Here is a 22,988-nt window from a genome sequence, read left to right on the forward strand (position 1 = left end):
GGTACTATGGTGTAGTGTTTGAAATATAGATTCTCAAAGATCGGTTTAAGAATCTAGATGCATTCCATTGGTGTTTTTCACTTCCGAAGCAAACTTTAAAAATATTAAATAAAATCAGGGAGTGGTTTACCAATGCGTGGAAATAATAAAAAACCCAATGCATTGGCGGGCTTTTACTCGACTTGTATATCCATGGGTGTAGTCTGGAATATTGAAGTTTATAAATAAAATTTTAAAAATGTTAATTTAAGTAAATAAATGTAAACATTTATAAAATTTTTTTTAAACAAATAAGGTTTTTTTTTGCACATTTCAACTTTAAAATTTTTAAATAAAAATATTTACTTTTCTTTTCCCTGTCCAAAGTATTGACTACGGCTTTTACTATTAATTCATTTTTAATTTATGACAATCTCTCTCACTATCTTGCAAAGAGTGTAATCAGGTTTTACTAGCAACTACGTAGTTTAAGAGCTTGGATCTTGCACTTGGGAAATGCTCTCCGATTCGAAATGCTCCATTGATTCAGATTCAAAGCTATGGTTCTCCGATCCGGAACCTTTGGCTTGTACCTCTGCGTAGTGTTTTTAGCCAGCAGCAGTGGAAGTAAGTTGTACGCCTATCAGGAAGTGCTTAAATATGGTTCTAGTATCAAAAGCACCCACTTATTCTATATTTATTGCAGAGCCCAGGCAGCACTTCGGTATCTGCCATGGACCCGAAAGAGGCAAGTGCCTGCCCATCGAGGAGTGCGTGGAGGAGCTGGGTTTTGTCCAGGCCAAGGATTCGGCCGAGTGCTTCCATACGGTTTGCTGCCTGCAGACCCGTCTGGCATACTCGCAATCGATGAAGGACTACTGCAACCGCGATCCAAAGCCCCATATTTCCAATGGCGAGCTGGCCAATATCCGGGAATTCCCCTGGATGGCCATGTTGCTGTACGGAGATCGGCTGCTGCCCAAGTGCGGCGGCTCCCTGGTGGGCAAGAAGTGGGTCCTCACCGCCGCCCATTGTGTGCCAAGCAAGGAGAATCACGAGGAGAAACTGCGTCTCGTTCGTCTGGGAGTGTGGGATGTTCGGCAGACGGAGGATTGCCGGGGGCCCAACTGCACGCCACCACCCGAGGACTTTCCCATCAAAAGGGCCATTGTGCACGAGCTGTACCGACCCACCGGCACTAATGGGACCAATATGGAAAAGCACTCCAACGACATTGCCCTGCTCCTTCTTGGCCGGGCCGTCACCTACACGCAGTTCATCCAGCCCATCTGCCTGCCACCGGTGTTTAATCCCTCCCGCAGAGATGTCTATGCGGACTTCAACATGACCATCGCCGGTTGGGGTCGCACCAATGGACTGTCGCACCAGCACTGTGAAGGTCAAGGCTCAGGTTAATGGCTGGTCCACGGAAAGCTGTAAAAAGCAGTACTGGGACGTGAGTTGGGGTCAGATGTGCGCCGGAGGCGGCGCCACCAAGAAGGGAAGCTGCTTTGGCGACTCCGGTGGCCCGGTGATGGACGACAACCAGCTGGTGGGTATCATCTCGCTGGGTGGATCCAATTGCGGTTCCGATCGCACACCGATGGTCGTCACGCGAGTTGACACCTTTATGGGATGGCTGGCGCAGCACATGCAGTTCTCACTATGAGCCACCCTCAACGAAGGCAAGAATACGATTTGTGTTATGTCAAGATCCTGTGATTATTATTGAAATTCTCGCCAAGTTTTTGGAGTAGTTAAAAAAAGTTTGTTTGGTTGGTGGATGATGATAGTGTTTACGATGATGTTGATGATGTGGTTGCAGCGATGATTGGTGATCCTCACGCTAAAGCTTTTATCTAATCGCGCCTGCTACGCTTGCGATCCGAATGGCTGCTGCGCTCGTTGTTCTTTTCCTCGGCTCGCTTGGGCGCCTTTTTGGCCATGTTCAAGAACTGATCCAGACCGAATGGATCCTCCTCTTTCTCGAACTCAACGGGTCCACTCCGCTGACCGGCGGCCGCATCACGGGAAGCACCAGAGAATTGCTTGTCCGGCACGAAACGCTTGGTATTTACAATGGCATCTAGATCACCGCCGTAGTTCTCGCTGTCTGCCTGCTTGCTGGGTCGGTAGATGTGAGCCCCCAGTGTGTTGGAATCGCGCCAGGGCTTGTCGTACACATTGTACGCCTCGTCATCCCCGTAACCGGAGTCCATGCCCTTGGTGGTGTTGAAGAGACGCTGATCGAATAGGGTTTCGCCATTGCCGGCACTCTTGGCGGGCAAACCCAGAGCGATCTGCTCGGAGATGTCGCGCTCCCGCTCCCTCTGCAGTTTCGATCGCTTTTCCGGGGCCGCCCGCTGCAGATTCCTGTCCCGCTGGCGTTCCCTTTGACGCTCCGCTCGTAAATCATTGCGTTCACGCGCCTCGGCTCCTCCACCACCCGACGGACCCGATGGCTCAGCTGCCTCTGGATTGCGTAGACCCGCTCGCTCCTCGCGAGCCCGCTGCGCCATCATACGCAGCATATCCTCCTTCTTCTCCTTCTCCTTCTGGGCCAGCTTTTTCTCCAGCTGGGCGCGGGCCTCCACCGCCTCGCGAGCCTTGCGATCGGCTATGTACAGTGCCTCGGCCATCTTGGCGAACTTCTCGTTGATGTGCACCTGCTGCAGACCACGTCCATCAGCTGCCAGACGCTTGTCCAGGGGAATGGTGTAACCTGAAAGCAACGAAAAGTGTGCGTTAGTATAAATACCAGATACAAGTCGAATAAACCCAGCCAGTGCACAGAAAAGCACCCTGAAACCCCACTGACCTTTGGCGTTCTTCCAGTTGGATATGCAGGGCGGGATTTTCCACTCCTTCTGCTCCTTGACCGTCACCTTGCGCGACGGCGAGTGGAGGACTGGTGCCGGAGGCGAGGGCGGCCCACGTGGAATCTTCTTGTTGATGCGGAACTTGGGCGGCTCCATCGGATCGAGCTGCGCCTCCACCATCCGGATGACCCGCTGCTTAGCGCCCGAATTAAAGGCATCACCCTGCTGTGAGGGCGTGTAGCGGATGTATTGGGCTGGACCCGCCTTCTGGGCATGGCGCACGGGCAGCGCCGAGGTGATCTTTTGATTGGTCAGCTTCTCCAGTGCCAGGCGAGTCTCCTCGGTCGTTTCCAGTACCGTTTCCTCGTCTGGTCGCTGCAGTTCATCCGCATCTTCGGCCAAAACCTCAGCCGGCAGAAGTTGCGAGATGGACGAGTACACAACCTTGTCCTTGCCATGTCCTTGGCGCGCTATGGCATCGTATTTGACCTTTCCCTTGTCGTCCAGGCGAACGGCCAGGGCATCCGATTTCTTGCCCACATTTCCTGGTGCTCCCAGACCTATAAAGGAGAAAAGGGATATATAGTAAACACCCAGGCCTCATTAAGGTTGTATGTATGGGTAAATAGGACTTAATATTATAAGATAGCGATACTGCTGATCAGGGAATATACTACATAGGATCTTTCTGATTGGTTGGCATAGAAACATGCATGCTATATACTAGATAAGGTTAAGTGTCCCCGCAGGCAACTACCTTGTTTCGGTAATAATTATAGGTTCAACCACAGATCTTAAAACGGAGACCATCTTTTTGCATAAAATTATGCGTACATAGAGGTTTAAATTGACCAGCTTTGCGATGCTGGTGAGAAATACACTTTGAGGCCTAGGATCAGGCCAATACATATAAAAGGCTGATCAAATGTGTGGGACTCCTTCGAGGAACCAACCCAAGATCCTTTCCTGGAAAGCAAAGAGAAAGTTGGATTACGGAAGCGAGAACCCACCCAGTGGATACTGCGCCACATGAATCTCCGGGAAGGCGCCGCCGTCGCCGAAGTCGGCATCCGTGCGCGGAATCCAATCCTTTCGCTGTCCGTACGGCGGAGCAGCGATTTTGGCGGAGACCAGGGCTCCGATCTTCGGGGCTCCGCGGGCGGCCAGGCGACGCTCGTCCTCCCGATCCCAGACCGCGTTCGTCGGCGTGGGCAGCAGGCTCGATAGCGACATGTCGGTTTTCTTCTTTCTGGCGACTTAATTCCTATGTGAAACCACCTTTTTGCGTTCCCTTCGATTTGCAAGCACAAAAAATACAATGGAAAATTGGGAAAAAAACACGCACGCACACGGACAGACACACACAAGCGTACGGGTGTGTGGTTGCCAGACTGCTTTCCACTTAAATACCACTGGGATACGGTCTCACTTAGAGTTGGAAAATGTGTACTTGTTTTGCTCAATATAAATAATATTTTTAGTAGAAAACAAACGAATGACAGCGGTTATTAAAAGATTGGAACCCAAAGTTAAATGTATTGATACATACATATACATACAATTTAATAATTTAGAAGCGTTTACCTCCAGTCTATTATTTGGAGGCCACAACTCTAGCTACTTTTTAGCTAAAAACATATCGCACCGCCCGTGGCTGCAAACAGTGCCATCACTAGCAGTGCAGTCAACAAAATTAAATTTGTTTTTTTATTTGGCCAAACTTTCAATACGATGTACACATTGATGCACGGCTTCTACAAGTACATGACTCAGAAGGACGACTACTGCGTGGTGATCCTGGGCCTGGATAATGCTGGCAAAACGGTATGGGGCTGAATCAGCCGGAAAAACACGACTTGCAGACCCAAAATTAACACCTGTGCCCACGTAGACTTACCTGGAGGCCGCCAAAACCACGTTCACGCGGAACTACAAGGGCCTGAATCCCAGCAAGATCACGACGACAGTGGGCCTCAACATCGGCACTATCGACGTGCAGGGCGTGCGCCTCAATTTCTGGGATCTCGGTGGCCAGCAGGAGCTGCAATCGCTGTGGGACAAGTACTACCAGGAGTCCCACGGCGTCATCTACGTGATCGACTCCAACGATCGCGAGCGCATGGACGAGTCCAAGGCGATCTTCGGTAATTGCAGATGGTCTATACATAAATCTTTAGAAAATGTTATTTTGCGGGCTGGTGTTCTTGATTCTTTCATATTTTCCCATACAGAAAGCTCTTCGTCCCAAATTTAAACTCATGTTTCTTTTTTCTTCTTTAATACTTGTTAGCTTTCATCTTAACTGGCTACTAAACCCCTTCAAAAACCACAATATATTTGAGAATAGCTACAAGAGATTTTATAATTTATGATGTCTTCTTTCAGACAAGATGATCAAGAACGAGCTGCTGTCAGGCGTGCCTTTGCTCATCCTGGCCAACAAGCAGGATCTGCCGGATGTGATGGGAGTGCGGGAGATCAAGCCCGTGTTCCAGCAGGCGGGCGCCTTGATAGGGCGTCGGGATTGCCTCACCATTCCAGTGTCTGCCCTGCACGGTGAGGGCGTCGACGAGGGCATCAAGTGGCTGGTGGAGGCCATCAAACGACATGCGGTGGTCAGGCCGCCGCGGGAAAACGATTAGGAGTTCTAGAAGGACACGGGCCCATCATCCCGCCACTGGCTTTAATTAGACTTGTATTTTCGTAACTTAAGGGCTTAGGACTATGCTTATTTGTAATTAGCCGGGGAAGATTGTGAGATACCAATTGTACATTGTTGTAAATGCGGGAGGTGCCCGCTTTATCAAACAACAGCCTTGCAACGGCCTTAACTAGAGCTGTTTTCCGTAGACTCGTATCTTTCTGTTAAGCACAAAGCAGCTTTTAAATGCTATTTGTGTCTTGACAGATAGATTTCAGCAAATGACAGCGAATTACAAATAAAATTGTTACAATGACGGAAAACGAAACGTTCATTAAAGTATATGTAAAGGCAAGCACTTGCTAACTCAAAATAAACTTAAAGATTTGTAAATAGATAGTACTTTGTATATTTAATCCCTTCAAGAAATAAAATACCTATATGAAGATAAATTAATCAATTATATTAAGTAGTTAAATTTTATTAAGAACATAGTTTTCCCACTTCAAAACTCAGATGTGCTGTTTTATAATTAGTTAGTAGTATAGTAATTTGAAAATTGATTCACTTCGATCGTCCAAGGGCTATGGTAAGTCGGTGACTGTGGGGTGAGTATGCGATTTGCGTAAATCGGGAGAGTTCAGGCTTTATCTAACAGCACGGCGTTCGTGCTACCTCGATATGGCGGTTGTCAATGGGGCTCCGCTTATCCGAACCGAACCGTAAAAAGAAACAACCAGCCGGGATTGTTATTTGTGGGTTGTGTTATGACCATTATCAGCGAATAGATAAGTGCGTTGCCACCAAAAACAACACCTGGTGAGTGGCACTGGAATCTTCAGTCTTCCGCAGGAGTTTCCACCGGTCGGACTGGAAGTGATCGCCTAGCTGGGCCTGCATATGTATAGCTAGAGAGTCGGGAAGGCAGAGCGTTACCTGTTAACTATTAGTGTACATTAGATAAGGCCTATGTGGAGCACTCGGTGCTTATCGCTGACATTCCCATTCCAGTCGGTTTAGTTCCCTGCTCCAGTGAGAAGCGACCATGTATCCGTACTACGAGCAGGACTGGAGTGTTCTGCCGCCGGAGAACAATCGCAGGTGAGATTTAATCCCTTGGAATGAGCGGACGCCAAAATAAGATTCCCATTCAAGATCTTGAAAGGAATCGTTTGAAATGGTGTTTCAAAAATGACGTTATGCGGCGCAGTGTGACCGTTCATTGGCCGTTTTGTGTTGCGGTATTTTTTTTACCTGTGTCTTGTGTGGCAAAAAAACGTTGAATCATCCCGTGATTGCAAATGCTTATTTTAATGCAATTTGTTGTTTTCGTTTTATCTTATTTGTTGCTCTGAAAGTGTTGAAATTATCACTGCTATGTCAGTCGTTAAGTAAAAATTGAGTGGGTGGTTTAATGTAAGATAATCGTTGAAATTGAATGCATCCAAAAAATACCAAAGAAAGCTTAGTTTTATTTTGAAAGTTGTAATTAAATATACAAAATTGCAGCTATTTGGCATAATTTAACAGAAGCGTTAATGTGTGTCCAAAAATCAAGCAGTTAAAACTACATTATAAAATTTTCAAATAGTTTTGATTGGAAACACTTTCCTATTGTTTGTCACTTTACTAATTAAAATATATTGTTATAAGAACCAAAGCACTTTGCATAGAATTTTAATGGATCCGTAATTAAATTAAGGAAACGACACTATTTTAATTATTAACATAGGTGTTTATTTCTAAGTTGTAGTTCTCTGTTCGCCGACACCCACTGTACGACAAACGCACTAGTCCCTTTGCGGGCGACGCGTTAGTCCCTTTCTGCGAACTGCTTGTAAATATCGCCCTCTCGCTCGCACCCACTACTACTGTTGCGCTCATCATCAACATATTCTCGACGAAACATTTTTTTTTACTTGTTACGTTGATTTTGTGGCGTTTAAAATTGCGAATAACCAGCGCAAAGTTGGCCGTGCGAACATGTGCTAAAGCGTAAATACAGTGGTGGACTAGAAATTAATGAAATTGCAGAAACATTCCAGCCAGAAGCGAAGGTGTGTGTGCGTGTGCTTGCGACGACGGGCCGTGTGTGTTGAAATTATTTTTTTTTTATTTTTTGTCGCGTTGTAAATTTTTTTGCACTGGGAAGCTGACTCGATTTTTTTCTTGGCAGGTGGTTATTATAAAAGTAGCGCTTGTGAATCTGCCAGCGGATCCGATGTGGCGGAAATGCTCGTTGAAAAGTGTGCCATAGATTTTCCTGCCCTTTTCTTGTTGGCCCAAAAGGCATGCAAGTGTGTGTGTCCAGTGTGTGTGTGTGGGCCTTCCAGTGAATCGCATAAATTAGCAGCGAAAAATCACATTGAAAACAAACGAGGAAAGCGCTGACAAAAAACCCTACGTGTTCAATGCATATACTATAAGCTATACTATATAGCAGTGACGTTGTTGTTTCATGATTCTTTAATGCAATCGATATGTATGTATGTACTTATGCTATCGATGACGGCAGCTGTTTTCGTTTTTGGCCAGGTTTTAACCACTTTTTATTAGGTGGAAACAAGTAAACAAGTTGTAATTCGGATAACTGTTTCCGTTTCGATTCTCCCTTCCAATTGGCCGTTGGAAGCCCTTCGCTCTTATGTGCGTGTGTGTGTGTGTCTGAGTGTGCATTAATCATTTAATCAATTTGCATTGCGCTCTCGACCAAAAAACACTACTTTTTTGTAGCCTTTGCCAGAGGGAGAGAAAAAGAGATCATGTGTATTTGTTTGAGCCAACTCACGCACACACGCACGCCCTGAGATGTCAGTTTCATAACAACGGCGATCTAGTTTATGTCAGCGGTAATTGTTACTGCTTTTATTTAAACTAACTAAACCTTTTTCCTATTAGCTTAGCTGAAGAGAGAGCAAGCAAGAGAGAGAGAAAGAGCGAGAGTGCAACAAAATAGCGGCCGGCTGTTAGTCCGTGTGTGTGTGTGTGGGAGTGTGTGTTTGTGCGTGGAAGATCTGCAGAGGAAAAACCGTTGGTTCGTTTCGCTAATTTGTGTTGTTGCATCGCCGCCCAGCAACAAAAAGAAAACACAGAAGCGCGTAGGCCGGCAAAAGAGGAAAAGGAATAAGAGAGATATTAAATAAGAGTGCGACTAAAGAGCGGAAAAGGCTGCCACACAAGTGATTCAACGTTTCTCGCCGCCACAATGAACTCCGAGCATGGGTAGGATCCTAAATCGCAGCCCCCTTCCAGAGTTCTCCTATAAACCCATATCTTTCCCCCCGACAGATTCAATCCAGCCTTCAATATGGCCACCATACGGCAAGCATTCACAGAGGCTGTGGAGAGAGGTAAGCTTTCTAAAGGTCAACGCACGGTGGAAAATGGCCATGGCCTGGGGAAAATTCGGGGCTATCTGGGAATGCCAACTGATTTTGGAAACTCGGAAGTTTAGGTGGTTTCAAACTTCTGATTGATCACAGGTTTGAAACCACCTAAAAGGTTTCGAGTTTAATGGAAACTGTATTGCAGCATATTCGATCACCTCTTTCCGAGTCAAAATCTCCAAAATAACGAGATCCCAAAGTTTAAATAAATTCTTGTAGTTAATAATCAAATTAGAAATAGGTTTTCAACTATAAAGAATCATTTAAAACCTCCCAAAATTAATATATATTTTATAACAAGAATACCATAAAAAAATACAATATATACAATAAAATACAATAATATATATTAAAATGCTCAATAAACCACAATTTACAACCCATATACAGTCAGAATCCACTGATTTGAGGCCATTAGCTTCACATGAACACAATCTTGAAAATGCGAAATGCAATTAGATTTCATTGGAGTGAAAGGGTTATCAATTGTAGCATAGACAGATCTCATTTATGTTTATTAAAGAACCTCTGAGGAGGTTGATTGTGATATTTATAGTTTAACAAAGAGTAGCTAGTACAACTGCTGTACTTTAAAGTTTTAATGTAATATAGTAAATACAATTTTTTAGGTGTCTAAAGAGAAAAAAAACCAAGTGGGGTCTATATTTCTTGACTTATTCTATATAGTATGGTCTTCAGTTGGTTTCATGTAGCAGAACGCAGGACCAGCTAGGGTTAAAAGAGATCAACTGCCAGACAAAAGCCGGTTAATTAACATTTTCTTCGCCCACAGTCAGAATGCCCACGCCCACACGCCTGCGCGACCTCATCCGACAGATTCGCGCCGCCAGAACCGCCGCAGAGGAGCGGGCGGTGGTCAACAAAGAGTGCGCCTACATACGGAGCACGTTCCGCGAGGAGGACTCTGTCTGGCGGTGAGTCAGCTGCATATATATCTTGCATATAATACCCTCCCAATGTTCCCATTAAATCGAATTATAATGTTTACCTTCGTTCGCCCACAGCTGTCGCAACATTGCCAAGCTGCTGTACATACACATGCTCGGCTATCCGGCTCACTTTGGCCAACTGGAGTGCCTTAAGCTGACGGCCAGCACGCGGTTCACAGACAAGCGGATCGGCTACCTGGGCGCCATGCTGCTGCTGGATGAGCGGCAGGATGTCCACCTGCTCATCACCAACTGCTTAAAGAAGTAAGCTTTTCGGGGAATCCGCTATTGCGCTTGGAATTACATCAAAATTAGAAATAATTAACTAATTCTTAGGACGGAAACGGAAATATAGATAGTCGTATAGGCAATGTTTGAGATACTTCCCGTTTTTTTAGGACCTTTCATAGTATTTATGGATCTTATTCTGATAGAATTAGAACATGTAAAATGCTCTAATACAATTGGGTATCTGTCAAGTACTGACTTATTCTCTATCTTGATTCCAGCGACCTGAACAGCTCGACGCAGTTCGTCGTAGGCCTGGCCCTGTGTACTTTGGGTGCGATCGCCTCTCCGGAAATGGCCCGGGATCTGGCCAGCGAGGTGGAGCGTCTGATGAAGTCCCCGAACACGTACATCCGCAAGAAGGCGACGCTGTGCGCCTTTCGCGTCATCCGCCGTGTGCCCGAGTTGATGGAGATCTTCTTACCGGCCACGCGTTCCCTGCTCAGCGAGAAGAATCATGGTAGGTCCATGTTATTACTTTAGAATCCCCCATAACTAAAGTGGAAAAAATCCCAAATCAAATAAAGCGAAGCATAAGATAAACCAAAACATATTCAAAAACATGTTTTTAGAACTACTCAAATGTTTTTGGGTTTATCGTATAGCTTGTGAGTCACGAACTGCAAATAACTAAGCGATGAGTTCATAAAACTCTAAGTATATGAACTAAAATTTAGCTTTAAACATTTTCAAGACCACTTAGGAACTTTCAACTAATTTTCACCCATATTCTTTGCAGGAATTTTGATCACTGGCGTAACGCTTATCACGGAGATGTGCGAGAACAGCTCGGACACGCTGATGCATTTCAAGAAGGTAAGTTGACGTGGCCAGCGGCGGGATCAAGTACTCGGAACCAGTTCACGGCAGAGGCCTTCTACTTCATCAACTGCCCCTGCTGCAGCTCCTCATTAATGGGGGCACTTGGGAAAGAGAAAGAAAACGCCCACAAAGAGCGGGTTCCAAGTCCCAATTTTTGTGTACAATTAATGCGCGCCCATTTATCTATAGACGTAGCCGATATAACAATTATATTTTTCCCGCTATCACCCATTTTGCCCATATGTATACCTCAATCTACGTATCTTTTTGTTTACTTTGCCGATTTTTACACACCCCACACTCCTTTTTTCGTTTCAACCGATCAACCTGTGTACTTACGATTTTTTAACGCTTGTTTGTTTTTGATCGAATTCGAATACCGCGCAAACACAAAATGAAATTTGTTGTAATTTGCTTGCCAGGATAGCGGAAATCGAGAGGTATGATTGTTGTGCCTAACTAGCAAATAAAACTGTAACGCCTTTTACCTACCTTATCCCACACACCTGTATTTATATATAAATATGTAAAAACGTATAATTTTGTAAGAGTTTCTTGCTGTTGCCTATGTATATGTCTCAAAGCAGCGATATCTATAATATGCATATATGCAGTTGTGGTTGAAATGAGTCATTCATTGTTTCACGTTAGTAAACTACCAGTTCAAAGTTCGTATAATTTAATATTCATTTTCAATACCTTGTTAAAGACTACTACTATCATTGTTAGAAAGAAATGGGCTTCTAAAAACTATTTTTGATAACAAGATGATGCAGTCAAAGCACTGATAACATATTTATCTTATCGCTCATTCATTTAACAAAAAAGTTTACCTCTGCTGACATTATCAATAAATATATTAACAATTTTGGTTTTAGAATTTAGAAACTGAAAACATTTTTAAATATGAAGTGGCACAGCTTTAATCACAACTGGTTAAGTGCTTTAATAGCTTACATTTTTCCCCTGCTAAGCCGCTTTGATCAGTTCCATCTGGTCCTAATACATTATGCTATCTGTATCAGTTTTGTGATCCATACAACCATTTTGCTTGCACAGACATATACATAAACGGCGGAAATTGACTTTTGGCCTAGAGTTTTCGATCTACAATTGCAATTTTTGGTAGGATTCGCTCCTCACACACGACCTGTACATATAGAGTTCTTCGTAGATGGCCGTGTCTCAAGTGTTTTTTGAGCCGAGCTTTAGTTATTCTTCGTTTCGTTTCATTTGCACACTTCAAGTTCTTACAGTTCTTTGTCTTTCACACCTATTATACACTCACTGTCACACGATTTTCCGTATTTCCCGCATAATGTAATGCCCTCCAGTTGAACTACTTATATAATGTGTTGTACGTATGACCCCCAGATTGTGCCGAACCTGGTGCGCATCCTGAAGAACCTGATACTGGGCGGCTATTCGCCGGAGCACGACGTCAGCGGGGTGAGCGATCCCTTCCTGCAGGTGAAGATCCTGCGACTACTGCGCATTCTGGGCCACAACGATCCGGATGCCTCCGAGGCCATGAACGACATCCTGGCCCAGGTGGCCACCAACACGGAGACGAGCAAGAATGTGGGGAATACGATCCTCTACGAGACGGTGCTCTCCATCATGGACATACGGTGAGTTGTGGTCTGATCTACTTCCGATTAGAGCGTTTTGATAAGAGTGCTTCTCCATTTTCTGTTCCAGCTCGGAGGGTGGACTGCGCGTCCTGGCTGTCAATATTCTGGGACGTTTCCTGCTCAACTCGGACAAGAACATTCGGTACGTGGCGCTGAATACGCTGCTGCGAACGGTGCACGCGGACACGTCGGCGGTGCAGCGGCATCGCACCACCATTCTGGAGTGCCTGAAGGATCCGGACGTCTCCATACGCCGGCGGGCGATGGAGCTGTCGTTCGCGCTGATCAATGCACAAAACATACGTACAATGACCAAGGAGCTGCTGCTCTTCCTCGAGAAGGCGGACGCCGAGTTCAAGGCGCAGTGTAGCTCGGGCATGATCCTTGCCGCCGAGCGTTACTCGCCAACCACGCGCTGGCATTTGGATACGCAGCTAAGTGTGCTGATTGCAGCTGGGAATTATGTGCGCGACGACGTCGTCTCCTCCACCATACAGCTGGTGTCCAGCAGTCCCGTCCCGGAGCAGACGTACATTACGAATCGCTTCTGGGAGTCGCTGCAGGTGGCCAATCACTGCGAGGACAAGCAGCCGCTGCTGCAGGTCGCCGTCTGGGCCATAGGCGAGTACGGCGATCTCTTCATGTACGGCGCCAACGAGGATGGTAAGTGGGCAGTAACCAAGATGACTTATTCCACGAACTAATTTCCTTTAACTTCCAGAGTTTGAGCGGCCCACTGAGAGCGATCTGATCGCTGTGTATCATAAGTTTTTAACCTCTGCTCAAGTCTCGACCACAAGCAAGCAATATGCTCTGGTCTCCCTAGCCAAGCTAAGCACACGTCTGCAACAGTGCGTAGAGTAAGTACCCCCCCATGGCCATGATGATTATTCCGTTGCTCATGTGAAATCCTCTTTACAGGGAAATCCAGGCGCTTATCACGTCCTTTGGCAGCCATCTGAATGTGGATCTGCAGCAGCGAGGCGTGGAGTTCACGCAGCTCTTTGGCCATTATAAGCATCTGCGTCCCCCGCTGCTGGAGAAGATGCCGGCGATGCAGATCAGCAGGATTAGCTCGCAGAACGGCGAGAGCGGCGGTGGCTCCTTCGACGACAACAGTCCGGATGTCATTGAGAATGGCGTGGAGGGAGGCGGCGGTGGCGGACACTCACTAATCGAAAGCAATATGAACACTCTAGGCGACAATACGGTGTGTTAAGATGACCATCTTAAGATTCCCCATCTAAAGATTTCCCCTTAATCCCTTTCAGAACATTCTGCTTGATCTGCTGGGCAGCACGGATCTGTCGGCGGGCGGCGCTGGCGATTTGGTGGCAGCCACGGATCTTTCGAATGCCGTGCATAAAAAGAACTCGCGCAATGCCAACGATGTGGTGGCGCCCGTTTCCAATAACCAGGATCTTTTGGATCTGCTCGATTTGGATCTGTCCACGCCCTCGTCCACGACGACGGGTGCGCCGGCGGGCGGAGGAGGAGGAGGCGGCGGCGTTGGCATCCTGGCCCTGGCCGGCGATAATAATCAGAGCAGTGCGGCGAACATGAATAACATGCTGGGTGGCTTAGACCTGGGTGGCTTTGGATCTGGTCTGGACAGCTCGGTCAGCATACCCACAAATGGCAACGATCTGGCCAGCATGCTGGGCGGATTGGGAGGAGCTCCAGCTGCCTCAGCGCCCTTGACGGCCCCACCGGCTGTTGTTGGCAACCTCATCGATGGCCATGGCGGCAATCTGCTGGCCGATCTGAACCCCAACAATGTAGTAGTGGTAGGTGTACCAAGTTCTTCTGCCTGCTCGCTTGTTAACCATTGATTTTTGTAGCCTCCGCAGGGTCCCAGGCTGACGGCGCTGGACAAGGATGGATTGCTGGTGCAACTGGTCTCGGTCAGGGGCAACGACTGCATGCGCATCTATATGACGACCACGAATAGCTCAGACAATACTCTGGAGCAGTACTTGCTGAAGGTGCGAAGTGTTTTCGATTTAAAGTATAGATATAAAACGTCTGTTAGGTATTTAATAAGATTAAATGTTTCAATGAAGTTCCTTAACTTAAAGATGTGTAATGGGAACTTTAATTTAAGTTCATTTCATTTTACCTTATATTTTATTATAATAGTTTCTACCCATATGTATTCATTTCAGGCGGCGGTTCAAAGGAGTTTCCAGCTGCAGATGCTGACGCCATCCGGTTCGGTGCTGCCGCCGGGCGGAGTGATTACGCAGGAGATGCGAGTGGTGGCCACGTCGAATGTGAGTAGTCCTGGGCTTTATGAAATCCAACAGTTTGCTCTATAACTAAAACTATCCTTTCGATTTGCAGGCGACACTGAGGATGCGGCTGCGCATCCAGTACGTGCTCGATGGCCAGCAGCAGGTGGAGCAAACGGAGGTCAGCGGATTCCCCGAGCAACAGCCGGCGGCAGCGGCCGAGGAGTAGGACTGCAACTGTATTAAAGCAAAACCAGATTAGCCTAATATCGGAAATAATTCAACACGGGCAACTTGCGCAGCAGCAGCAACAACAGCAACAGCAACACTAAGAAAACACACACACTGTGGTTGTCACACATTTATTGTAAAATAAGTTATCACACAGATACACCCACGCAATCGCATCTAGATCAGAGCATTTTCCAGATCGGCGCACAGCGTTGTCAGACTCAGACTGTTTTTTAACCGGGATAGTCCAGTCGGCGCTCGGTAACAGAGAGAAATAGGGGATAAACCCAAGCAGTTAACTTATATATTTTTTCTAATTTATATCTATACATATATAAAAAACACACACTACTTGTCAAATCAAATTATTTACGTTTACCTTGTTTTATTATTAATAATTTTCTCATTTTAAATGGTGTGTAAACTCTTGTGTGTAAAAGACAACTTTCAGTTTTAATTTAAGACAATAAAAGTCAACCCCCCGCTATCCCCGTAAAGAATGGCAACTAACAAGAAAAAAAAAGGAAAAGAAAGAGAAAAAAGAAAGAACTTAAATGTATTAAAACCGATTGTGAAATTATGTAGCAAAAGCATTTAAAAAGCTTAGCATTTTAAAGGAATCGAAATGGAGCGAGTTGAATGATGTTTGATGCCATTTCAAGCAGTTTATTTGTTATTTCTATATGTAATGAGTGTTTGTTTTCCTCAGTCCTCAGTCTATTTGATCAGTTCCGGCTTCAGTTGGTCAGTCCTGATATTCCTTCTTATTTACCCCGCTAAACACATTCATATTATATAAATATATATACAAAAACACGGAAACACACGACCACGCGGATATATATTATATTATATTATGTATTGTTATTTCCTGTGCGCACGTACTTAAAGCGGAGAATCAGCAGCAACCAGAGAAAGTCTAAAGAATAAAAAAGAAAACACAAACCAGATAGCACTGTGGAAAACTAGATAATATCTATGATAAATATAATTGTAACGGAGGAGGACGCAGCTTAGAACTATATATGTAACTGATTAGTTGCCGTCGCCGATGATGACGATGATGAGGGGCATCGAGAAGCAAAGAAAATCCATTAACTATTATTATTATGATTATAAATGAATTATGCAGCTGTATGAGGAAGAAAGAGAGAGATAAGAAAATAATAACATTAACATATTGTACAATATATTATTATTTTTGTATTATTATCATTTCCTTTTATATCTACTTATATTCCACAAACCTTTTGAGCCGAAATAAACAAACGATTTCGTTTTACCGAAGGACAAACTAGCGATGACTCTGATTCTCAACAAAAGAGGAAAATTCCCTTGGGATTGCCGTATACAGCATATTTCTACATATATCCTATGATGTAGCCATATGGTTTTGTCGTAATTTCGTAAAGATTGTAAACTTTCATTGAAGGTAACTTCTATTCAATTATCAAATATGATAAGACAAAACACGTATTGCCCCCTGCCCAGATCCCAAAAATAAACCACCTCCCCCTGCGAAAATCATATCAATACACATGACTGAATCAAATCACAGAACTAACAGGCATTCCGTTCCGTCCTAAACTCTCCGTCATCCTGCAATCGTCGTAATCCTAATCCTCGACGAATCTCCGCAAACAAGGGAAGGCGAATAATGGAAATCATCATGGATAATACTCGGAATCAAGATGTCTCACGGCTGTCAGCTGTGCCTGCTGTTTCCTTCCATTCCCATTCCGGAAGTCCTTGCAGCTCAGTGATGGCAATTCATCGATTTTTATCACCTTGTGAAGGGAATGAGTTATAGAAATAGCTTACTTTTGGGATAGTTTATTAATATTATTAATACTGGTGTCTTAAAATGGATCATATTTTTGCGAAAAATGGCAAAAATTAAAAATTTTCAGGTTTGAATGCTAATGGAATGGAAATTAAACTACGAGTCCAACGAGGTATAGCATTCCTCATTTGGACCTTTACTTATAATATAGCATCCAAAAAACTAATTTTTTATGGCGTAAAAATGGAACTCCGATTTTAGTCAAAAATGCTCTTTTTTCTTGCGGTTTTTTAATCGTAGTTCGGCCAATTCAAGGCCTACAGCAAAAAGACTGACTGTTCTGAGCAGCTTGTTAGATATGCTAACGATCACTATCACTTTAAGGAAAATTTATTTTTTGGCCAATTTTCGCATTTTTTGTAAGGGATGGGAAAAATAAAAAATTTCCGGGTTTGAATGTCAATCGATTGGAAATTAAACAACGAGCTCAACGAGATATGACATTTATCATTCTGACTTTTATTTTTATTTTGGCAGCCAAAAAACTGAGTTTTTATGGCAAAAAATAGGGTTAACATTTTTGTGAAAAATGGAGATTCAGATTTTGTCAAAAATGTGAAATTTTTTTTCGGTTTTTCAATTGTAGTTTAGCCAAATCAAAGCGTACAGCTAAAAGACCGACTGTTTTGAGCAGCTTGCTAGATATGCTAACGATCACTATCACTTTAAGGAAAATTTATTTTTTGGCCAATTTTCCCATTTTTTGTAAGGGGTAACATCATCTATTTTTGCAAAAAATGGAAAAAATACAAAATTTTCAGGTTTGAATCTCAATCGATTGGAAATTAAACAACCAGCTCAACGAGATATGACATTCCTCGTTCTGACTTTTATTTTTATTTTGGCAGTCAAGAAACTGAGTTTTTATGGCAAAAAATAGGGCTAAAATTTTTGTGAAAAATGGAGACTCAGATTTTTGTCAAAAATGCGACATTTTTTTTCGGTTTTTCAATTGTAGTTTAGCCAAATCAAGGCGTACAGCTAAAAGACCGACTGTTTTGAGCAGCTTGCTAGATATGCTAACGATCACTATCACTTTAAGGAAAATTTATTTTTTGGCCAATTTTCCCATTTTTTGTAAGGGGTAACACCATCTATTTTTGCAAAAAATGGAAAAAATACAAAATTTTCAGGTTTGAATCTCAATCGATTGGAAATTAAACAACGAGCTCAACGAGATATGACATTCCTCGTTCTGACTTTTATTTTTATTTTTGCAGCCAAAAAACTGAGTTTTAATTGCAAAAAATAGGGTTAAAATTGTTGTGAAAAATGGAGATTCAGATTTTTGTCAAAAATGCGAAATTTTTTTTCGGTTTTTCAATCGTAGTTTAGCCAAATCAAGACGTACAGCTAAAAGACCGACTGTTTTGAGCAGCTTGCTAGATATGCTAACGATCACTATCACTTTAAGGAAAATTTATTTTTTGACCAATTTTCGCATTTTCTGTGATTTTCGCATCATCTATTTTTGCAAAAAATGGAAAAAATAAAAAATTTCCAGGTTTGAATGTCAATCGATTGGAAATTAAACAACAAGCTCAACGAGGTATGACATTCCTCATTCTGACTTTTATTTTTATTTTGGCAGCCAAAAAACTGAGTTTTTATGGCAAAAAATAGGGTTAAAATTTTTGTGAAAAATTGAGACTCAGATTTTTGTCAAAAATGCGAAAATTATTTTTGGTTTTTCAATCGTAGTTTAGCCAAATCAAGGCGTACAGCAAAAAGACCGACTGTTTTGAGCAGCTTGCTAGATATGCTAACGATCACTATCACTTTAAGGAAAATTTATTTTTTGGCCAATTTTCGCATTTTTAGTAAGGGGTTACATCATCCAATTTTGCGAAAAATGGCAAAAATAAAAAATTGTCAGGTTTGAATGCCAATGGATTGGAAATTAAACTACGAGTCCAACGAGGTATGGCATTCCTCATTTTGACCTTTATTTATAATACAGCATCCAAAAAACTGATTTTTTAAGGCTAAAAAATGGGATTCAGATTTTAGTCAAAAAAGACCAAAGTATTTAGTAATTTTATAACAGAGTTGGACAGCTTTTGTTTATTACTAAAAGCAACAAAAGAAGTTTCAAATAAAACCATTTATATTTGTACCTCTTTATTATTAAGTGCCTTTTTTCAGTGTATGTCCTAGCTAGCTTTTTTAGATCCTTAGCCACTGATTAGATTTTTTGGGCATCACTGGTGCAGCTGTCGCACGCTGCTGCTGCTGTTGTTTTTGTTGCTGTTGTTATCCTTTGCTCCTTTGGGTGCTCCCTATTGTCTCTGCTCTCTTCAACTGGCGCACTCTCCTCTCCTCTCCCGTGACGTATTGTAACCTTTGGTAAGGTTAAATGTGAACCCGCGAATTGTGCCACGCCAAAAGAGGCGTGTTGAGTGGTGGGGCAGGAAAAGGTTGCAGAGAGGGAGGGCGGCGAGGCGAAGGCGCCGACGCATTGGCTTTGGTTTTGGTTTCTAGCAGGAAAATGGGATATAAGGATATCCAGGATAAGAACAGCTAACTCGAACGTGTTGCGTGCAACCTGTTCGTTTCGCTCTCCCTCTCGTCTTCTTCTTCTCTCATTCCTTCACCCACCCAACTGGCCCACCCCCCACTCCATGCGCTCTGCCACGTGGGAGTGTGCTGGCTATAAACAGCACAAGCATCTGCGCGTGTGTGTGTGAGCGTATCTCCGTATCAAAATCAAACTGATTCAGCATCTCCATCAGTATTAGTATCACCAGCAGCCGCTCTGGTTTAGCCTGCGTCGCAGTCGACGTCGCTGCCAAACACAGTGGAGTCTCACTAATTTCTAATTGAACTCTAAATGATCATTGCGGCTTAGTTTTAAAAAAATCTTAACTGGAATTTGAAAGTTTTAAGATTTAGGTATTCGCTTACATTTTTATAAATCTTCAAATCATGAGTTTTAAAACCAGAGGCGGATGCAAAATTTGGTATACTTTTTAACCAGAGTGAAGGGAGGGGGGAGGGGGGGGGGGGGTCTCTATGCCCCATATCCTCCGTAAATCCGATCATTTTTAAAACTATAGGTTCCTTTTAGGAAAATGTTGTATCTTTGAGATAGAGATGACTAGTCGATGAACTTCGACATAATGAGAGAGATAATCTTGATCAAAACTATATATTTGCTTTCCTGATTAATTATGTTAATAAATGAAAACAAATCTAATGGATAGTTCTCTTAAGATTTTGGCTTATACCGATTAGTGGAAAAACAGGATTCGTCCTTTTAAGGATCTTAAACAAGTGGAATCGAACTTCCAAAGTGCAATTGTTAGTTCGGACTAGGAAAGTTTAACTGTACCCGCACTGGGGGCCCAAAAAGGGGGAAATTGTGGGGCTAGTGAAGCTCTAGAGCCGTCTGTCGCTGCAATGATTGAGATTAGTTTCCATTTCTTAATTGAAAAGTTGCTCTAATCTTTTGATATTTGTGGAAATTTGCCACAGAAATTTATCAATTTTCCGGGCCAGCCTTGGCCGCCTTGGCGCCCACTTCCCCGCCCATTTCCTCGTACTCCCCCCCCTTCGGGAACTAAAACTGCCCTTCTACCAGGCAAACTGCCTTAAACAGAATTCGCCCTTCGGGCTGCTGCCGCTGCACTGAAAGAACAATTGGGGCCAAAGGGCGGCGAATCTGATGCCAATTAGGAAGAAGGTAAATTACCAGCGGATGGCGAAGTTTTAAATATCCTTTTATGACAAGTTCGCCTGATTATATAACGAGGACATTTCGCGCGCACTTAAATTCTCTGTCAAAGTTTGTTGACTACTGAACAAAAATGGACCAAAGATTTGACCAATTACAATTTTTGAAAGTTGTCATAATTATAATTATCCGGAAATTTGTAGATCTTATCCCCTTGTACATATTTACTATATTACTATATGTAACTTTCCAATAAACTGTGGGATGATGGCACAAACATTAAACTTTGATTATTTAACTTTACTTTTATTAAAATTTATTAATTGAACGTGAAATTTTTGATATGATTTCATATACAGCATAAAAAACCAAGAAAGCAAATCGGCTTCTGAGAATTTTTAAAATCACGAATGTCTTAGAAGACTTAGAAATATCATATAAAAGCGTTATCGTAATTTTAGTGTATTTTAAAACAAGAGGTAATTTTTCTCACAGTGTCTGGCAGCTTGATGCTGCTGTTGTAGTTGTTTTATTCCCTTGGCCAATCTCCTCGCCCCCTAACATCCCCTTCCCCTCTCCACCCCGCCCTTTGCCCGCTGGCACTCTTTGGAGAAAAGGAAAAAAAGTAATTTTGTGCAACGATGCGACGACCCTTGGCCAAAATAAAAAAAAAAAGACACAAAACAGAAAAAGAAAAACAACAGCGGGAACAACAACAAAATTGTAATGAGAAACCTTTTATGGCACAAACACATGCTCACTTTTCCACCCACCCCCGCCCACTGTCCCCCACACCCTCCTGCCCGTCTCCTCTCCCCAGAAACCACCCAAAAAGCCAAGTTATCTCTTCTGTTCTCTTCTCGTTTGCCTTTTAGTCGTAGTCTAATTTTATTTGGTTTGCTTTGCGCTTCATCTGCTTCTCCATCTCCTTCATCTTCGTCCACTTCTTTCTTTTGTCTACTTAGAATTAATAATTTTTGTTGTTTTTTACTGCTTTTTTTTCATCTCCATCGTGTTGTAATACAATATGTTTGTAGGTACTCTATATATGTACAGCCGAGGTCAAAATAATAGTAGTGGGTCCTTAGAAAAAAATGTGTTTCGTGACATGTCTTTAATAAGTTTTTAATAATTGGCATATTTCCTTTTTTTGTCAGTACATTTCCCATTTATAGTAAGCTGCAAAAATTATTTTGATAATCAAAATAACGAGAATCAATTTGTTAAATTTGGAAAAAGCCCACTACTATTATTTTGACAACAGCTGTAGCTGCTTTTGTTATCTTAGCGTTTTTAGGTTGTCGTTTTTTTTTTTACTTTTGTTTGCTTGATAATTTATATTACAAAATAAAAATCAAAAAGCTAAACGGGGTGGGACCAGGTTAGGGGTTAAGGGATGGGGGTGGGAGCTTGGGGCGCGGCTAAGGGTTAAGGGGAAAGAGAGGTGGAATTTGGCAAATGATTTGGATTTGGCAGGTGGGCCCCTCTCTTCTTTTTTCCATTCTCCCGCTGAAATTCATTTCTTTTGTGTTTGTTTGTGTGTGTGTGGGTGGGGGTGTGGGTGTGGGCGTGTCCATTGGGAGCATTGGAGCATCTTTATCGAAATAACATTGTAATTGCTTTTTGATAAATGAAGCACGCGCTGCACAACTGACAGCCGAACAACAAAAGCAACGCAAGGCAACAACTAAAACAAACAGAGCAGCAAACAAACATCGGATCTCGCACCAAAGATACCCCTCTCTTCGATGCCAATTGGAAATAAGAAAATTCAACTGGATTCCAGTTCCAGGTGGACTCCTAACTGGAAACAAGTGGCTTTGTGGATTTGTGTTGTACAAACAACAACAACTTGGTATCCTAAATATTTGTAAGAACTTTCCTTAAAACTAATTGTAATCATTACACATTTTTGTTTAAAGCAATCGTTAGAAAGCAAAAAAATGATCATATTTACTGCCACAGCACAAATTGTATTATGAAAACAATGAATTTTGTTTAAGGAATTGCAAACATAATTAAGGATTTATCCTTGTCTTTATTTCTTAACATGCTTTATTTTCCTTTCAAATTTTTTTTAAATTAGAAAAAAGGTAAAGGAAAAATAATAACAAAATATTACATGTACATATGTCATTTTATATATTTGGTATTTTTATAAATATGCTTAGCTTATCAGGAAGAAGTTTATTTGGTTAAGTTTGTTTGTTTTCTAAGTTCAAAATGTTTTATTTTTATCAATTAACATTTGTATTGGTTATAAATACATACACCTATTTTGATATTTCTTTTTTTACATTTATTTGAAAACATTCAGAAATAAGTTTTATAAAAAATAGGAAAAGATTGAAATGTACATTTAAAGGAATCAAAGTTTAACACGTTTTTCAGTCCACACTTAGTTGTATTCTTTTTTTGTTTAAGAATATTCTATATATATATATATGTATATATTTGGAAGATTTTAGTTGAGTAGTTGGAAATAAAGAAA

At 42.7% G+C, this 22,988-nt stretch overlaps 4 protein-coding genes and 1 long non-coding RNA gene across 11 annotated transcripts; 3 read left to right on the top strand and 2 right to left on the bottom strand.

Annotated features, from left to right (window-relative positions):
* The first annotated feature begins 352 nt into the window (after positions 1-352).
* Positions 353-1,818, top strand: LOC108016973 (phenoloxidase-activating factor 3-like). Its single transcript, XM_017083915.4, has 2 exons — positions 353-606; positions 686-1,818. The coding sequence occupies exons 1-2, from the start codon at positions 540-542 to the stop codon at positions 1,393-1,395; spliced, it is 777 nt and encodes a 258-aa protein (XP_016939404.2). The 5' UTR covers positions 353-539; the 3' UTR covers positions 1,396-1,818.
* Bx42 (Puff-specific protein Bx42) lies at positions 1,677-4,179 on the bottom strand. The gene is made up of 3 exons (XM_017083914.4): positions 3,809-4,179; positions 2,798-3,358; positions 1,677-2,701 (listed from the first exon to the last, which is right to left on the bottom strand). The coding sequence occupies exons 1-3, from the start codon at positions 4,029-4,031 to the stop codon at positions 1,839-1,841; spliced, it is 1,647 nt and encodes a 548-aa protein (XP_016939403.1). The 5' UTR covers positions 4,032-4,179; the 3' UTR covers positions 1,677-1,838.
* A 277-nt stretch (positions 4,180-4,456) lies between these two features.
* Positions 4,457-5,902, top strand: Arfrp1 (ADP-ribosylation factor related protein 1). Its single transcript, XM_017083371.4, has 3 exons — positions 4,457-4,622; positions 4,690-4,942; positions 5,184-5,902. The coding sequence occupies exons 1-3, from the start codon at positions 4,530-4,532 to the stop codon at positions 5,438-5,440; spliced, it is 603 nt and encodes a 200-aa protein (XP_016938860.1). The 5' UTR covers positions 4,457-4,529; the 3' UTR covers positions 5,441-5,902.
* Positions 5,903-5,996: 94 nt separating this feature from the next.
* Positions 5,997-6,825, bottom strand: LOC118878285 (uncharacterized). The gene is made up of 2 exons (XR_005014788.3): positions 6,694-6,825; positions 5,997-6,596 (listed from the first exon to the last, which is right to left on the bottom strand). It is a non-coding gene; the product is annotated as an uncharacterized lncRNA (long non-coding RNA).
* On the top strand, positions 6,313-16,275 carry AP-1gamma (adaptor protein complex 1, gamma subunit). Of its 7 annotated transcripts, none has more exons than XM_017083767.4 (16): positions 7,282-7,434; positions 8,513-8,661; positions 8,728-8,789; positions 9,619-9,760; positions 9,851-10,039; positions 10,285-10,523; positions 10,803-10,879; positions 11,308-11,325; positions 12,260-12,516; positions 12,587-13,182; positions 13,241-13,379; positions 13,441-13,729; positions 13,791-14,306; positions 14,361-14,504; positions 14,685-14,792; positions 14,863-16,275. In XM_017083767.4, the coding sequence occupies exons 2-16, from the start codon at positions 8,645-8,647 to the stop codon at positions 14,977-14,979; spliced, it is 2,910 nt and encodes a 969-aa protein (XP_016939256.2). In that variant the 5' UTR covers positions 7,282-7,434; positions 8,513-8,644; the 3' UTR covers positions 14,980-16,275. The 7 variants fall into 7 exon arrangements, with proteins under 7 accessions (XP_016939253.2, XP_016939254.2, XP_016939256.2 ...); XM_017083766.4 differs by having other exon boundaries at positions 7,293-7,434; positions 8,338-8,661; XM_070997550.1 differs by having other exon boundaries at positions 7,302-7,496; positions 8,338-8,661.
* The last annotated feature ends 6,713 nt before the right edge of the window (positions 16,276-22,988 follow it).

Source organism: Drosophila suzukii, chromosome X, assembly GCF_043229965.1.
Source record: "Drosophila suzukii chromosome X, CBGP_Dsuzu_IsoJpt1.0, whole genome shotgun sequence".
NCBI lineage: Eukaryota > Metazoa > Arthropoda > Insecta > Diptera > Drosophilidae > Drosophila > Drosophila suzukii.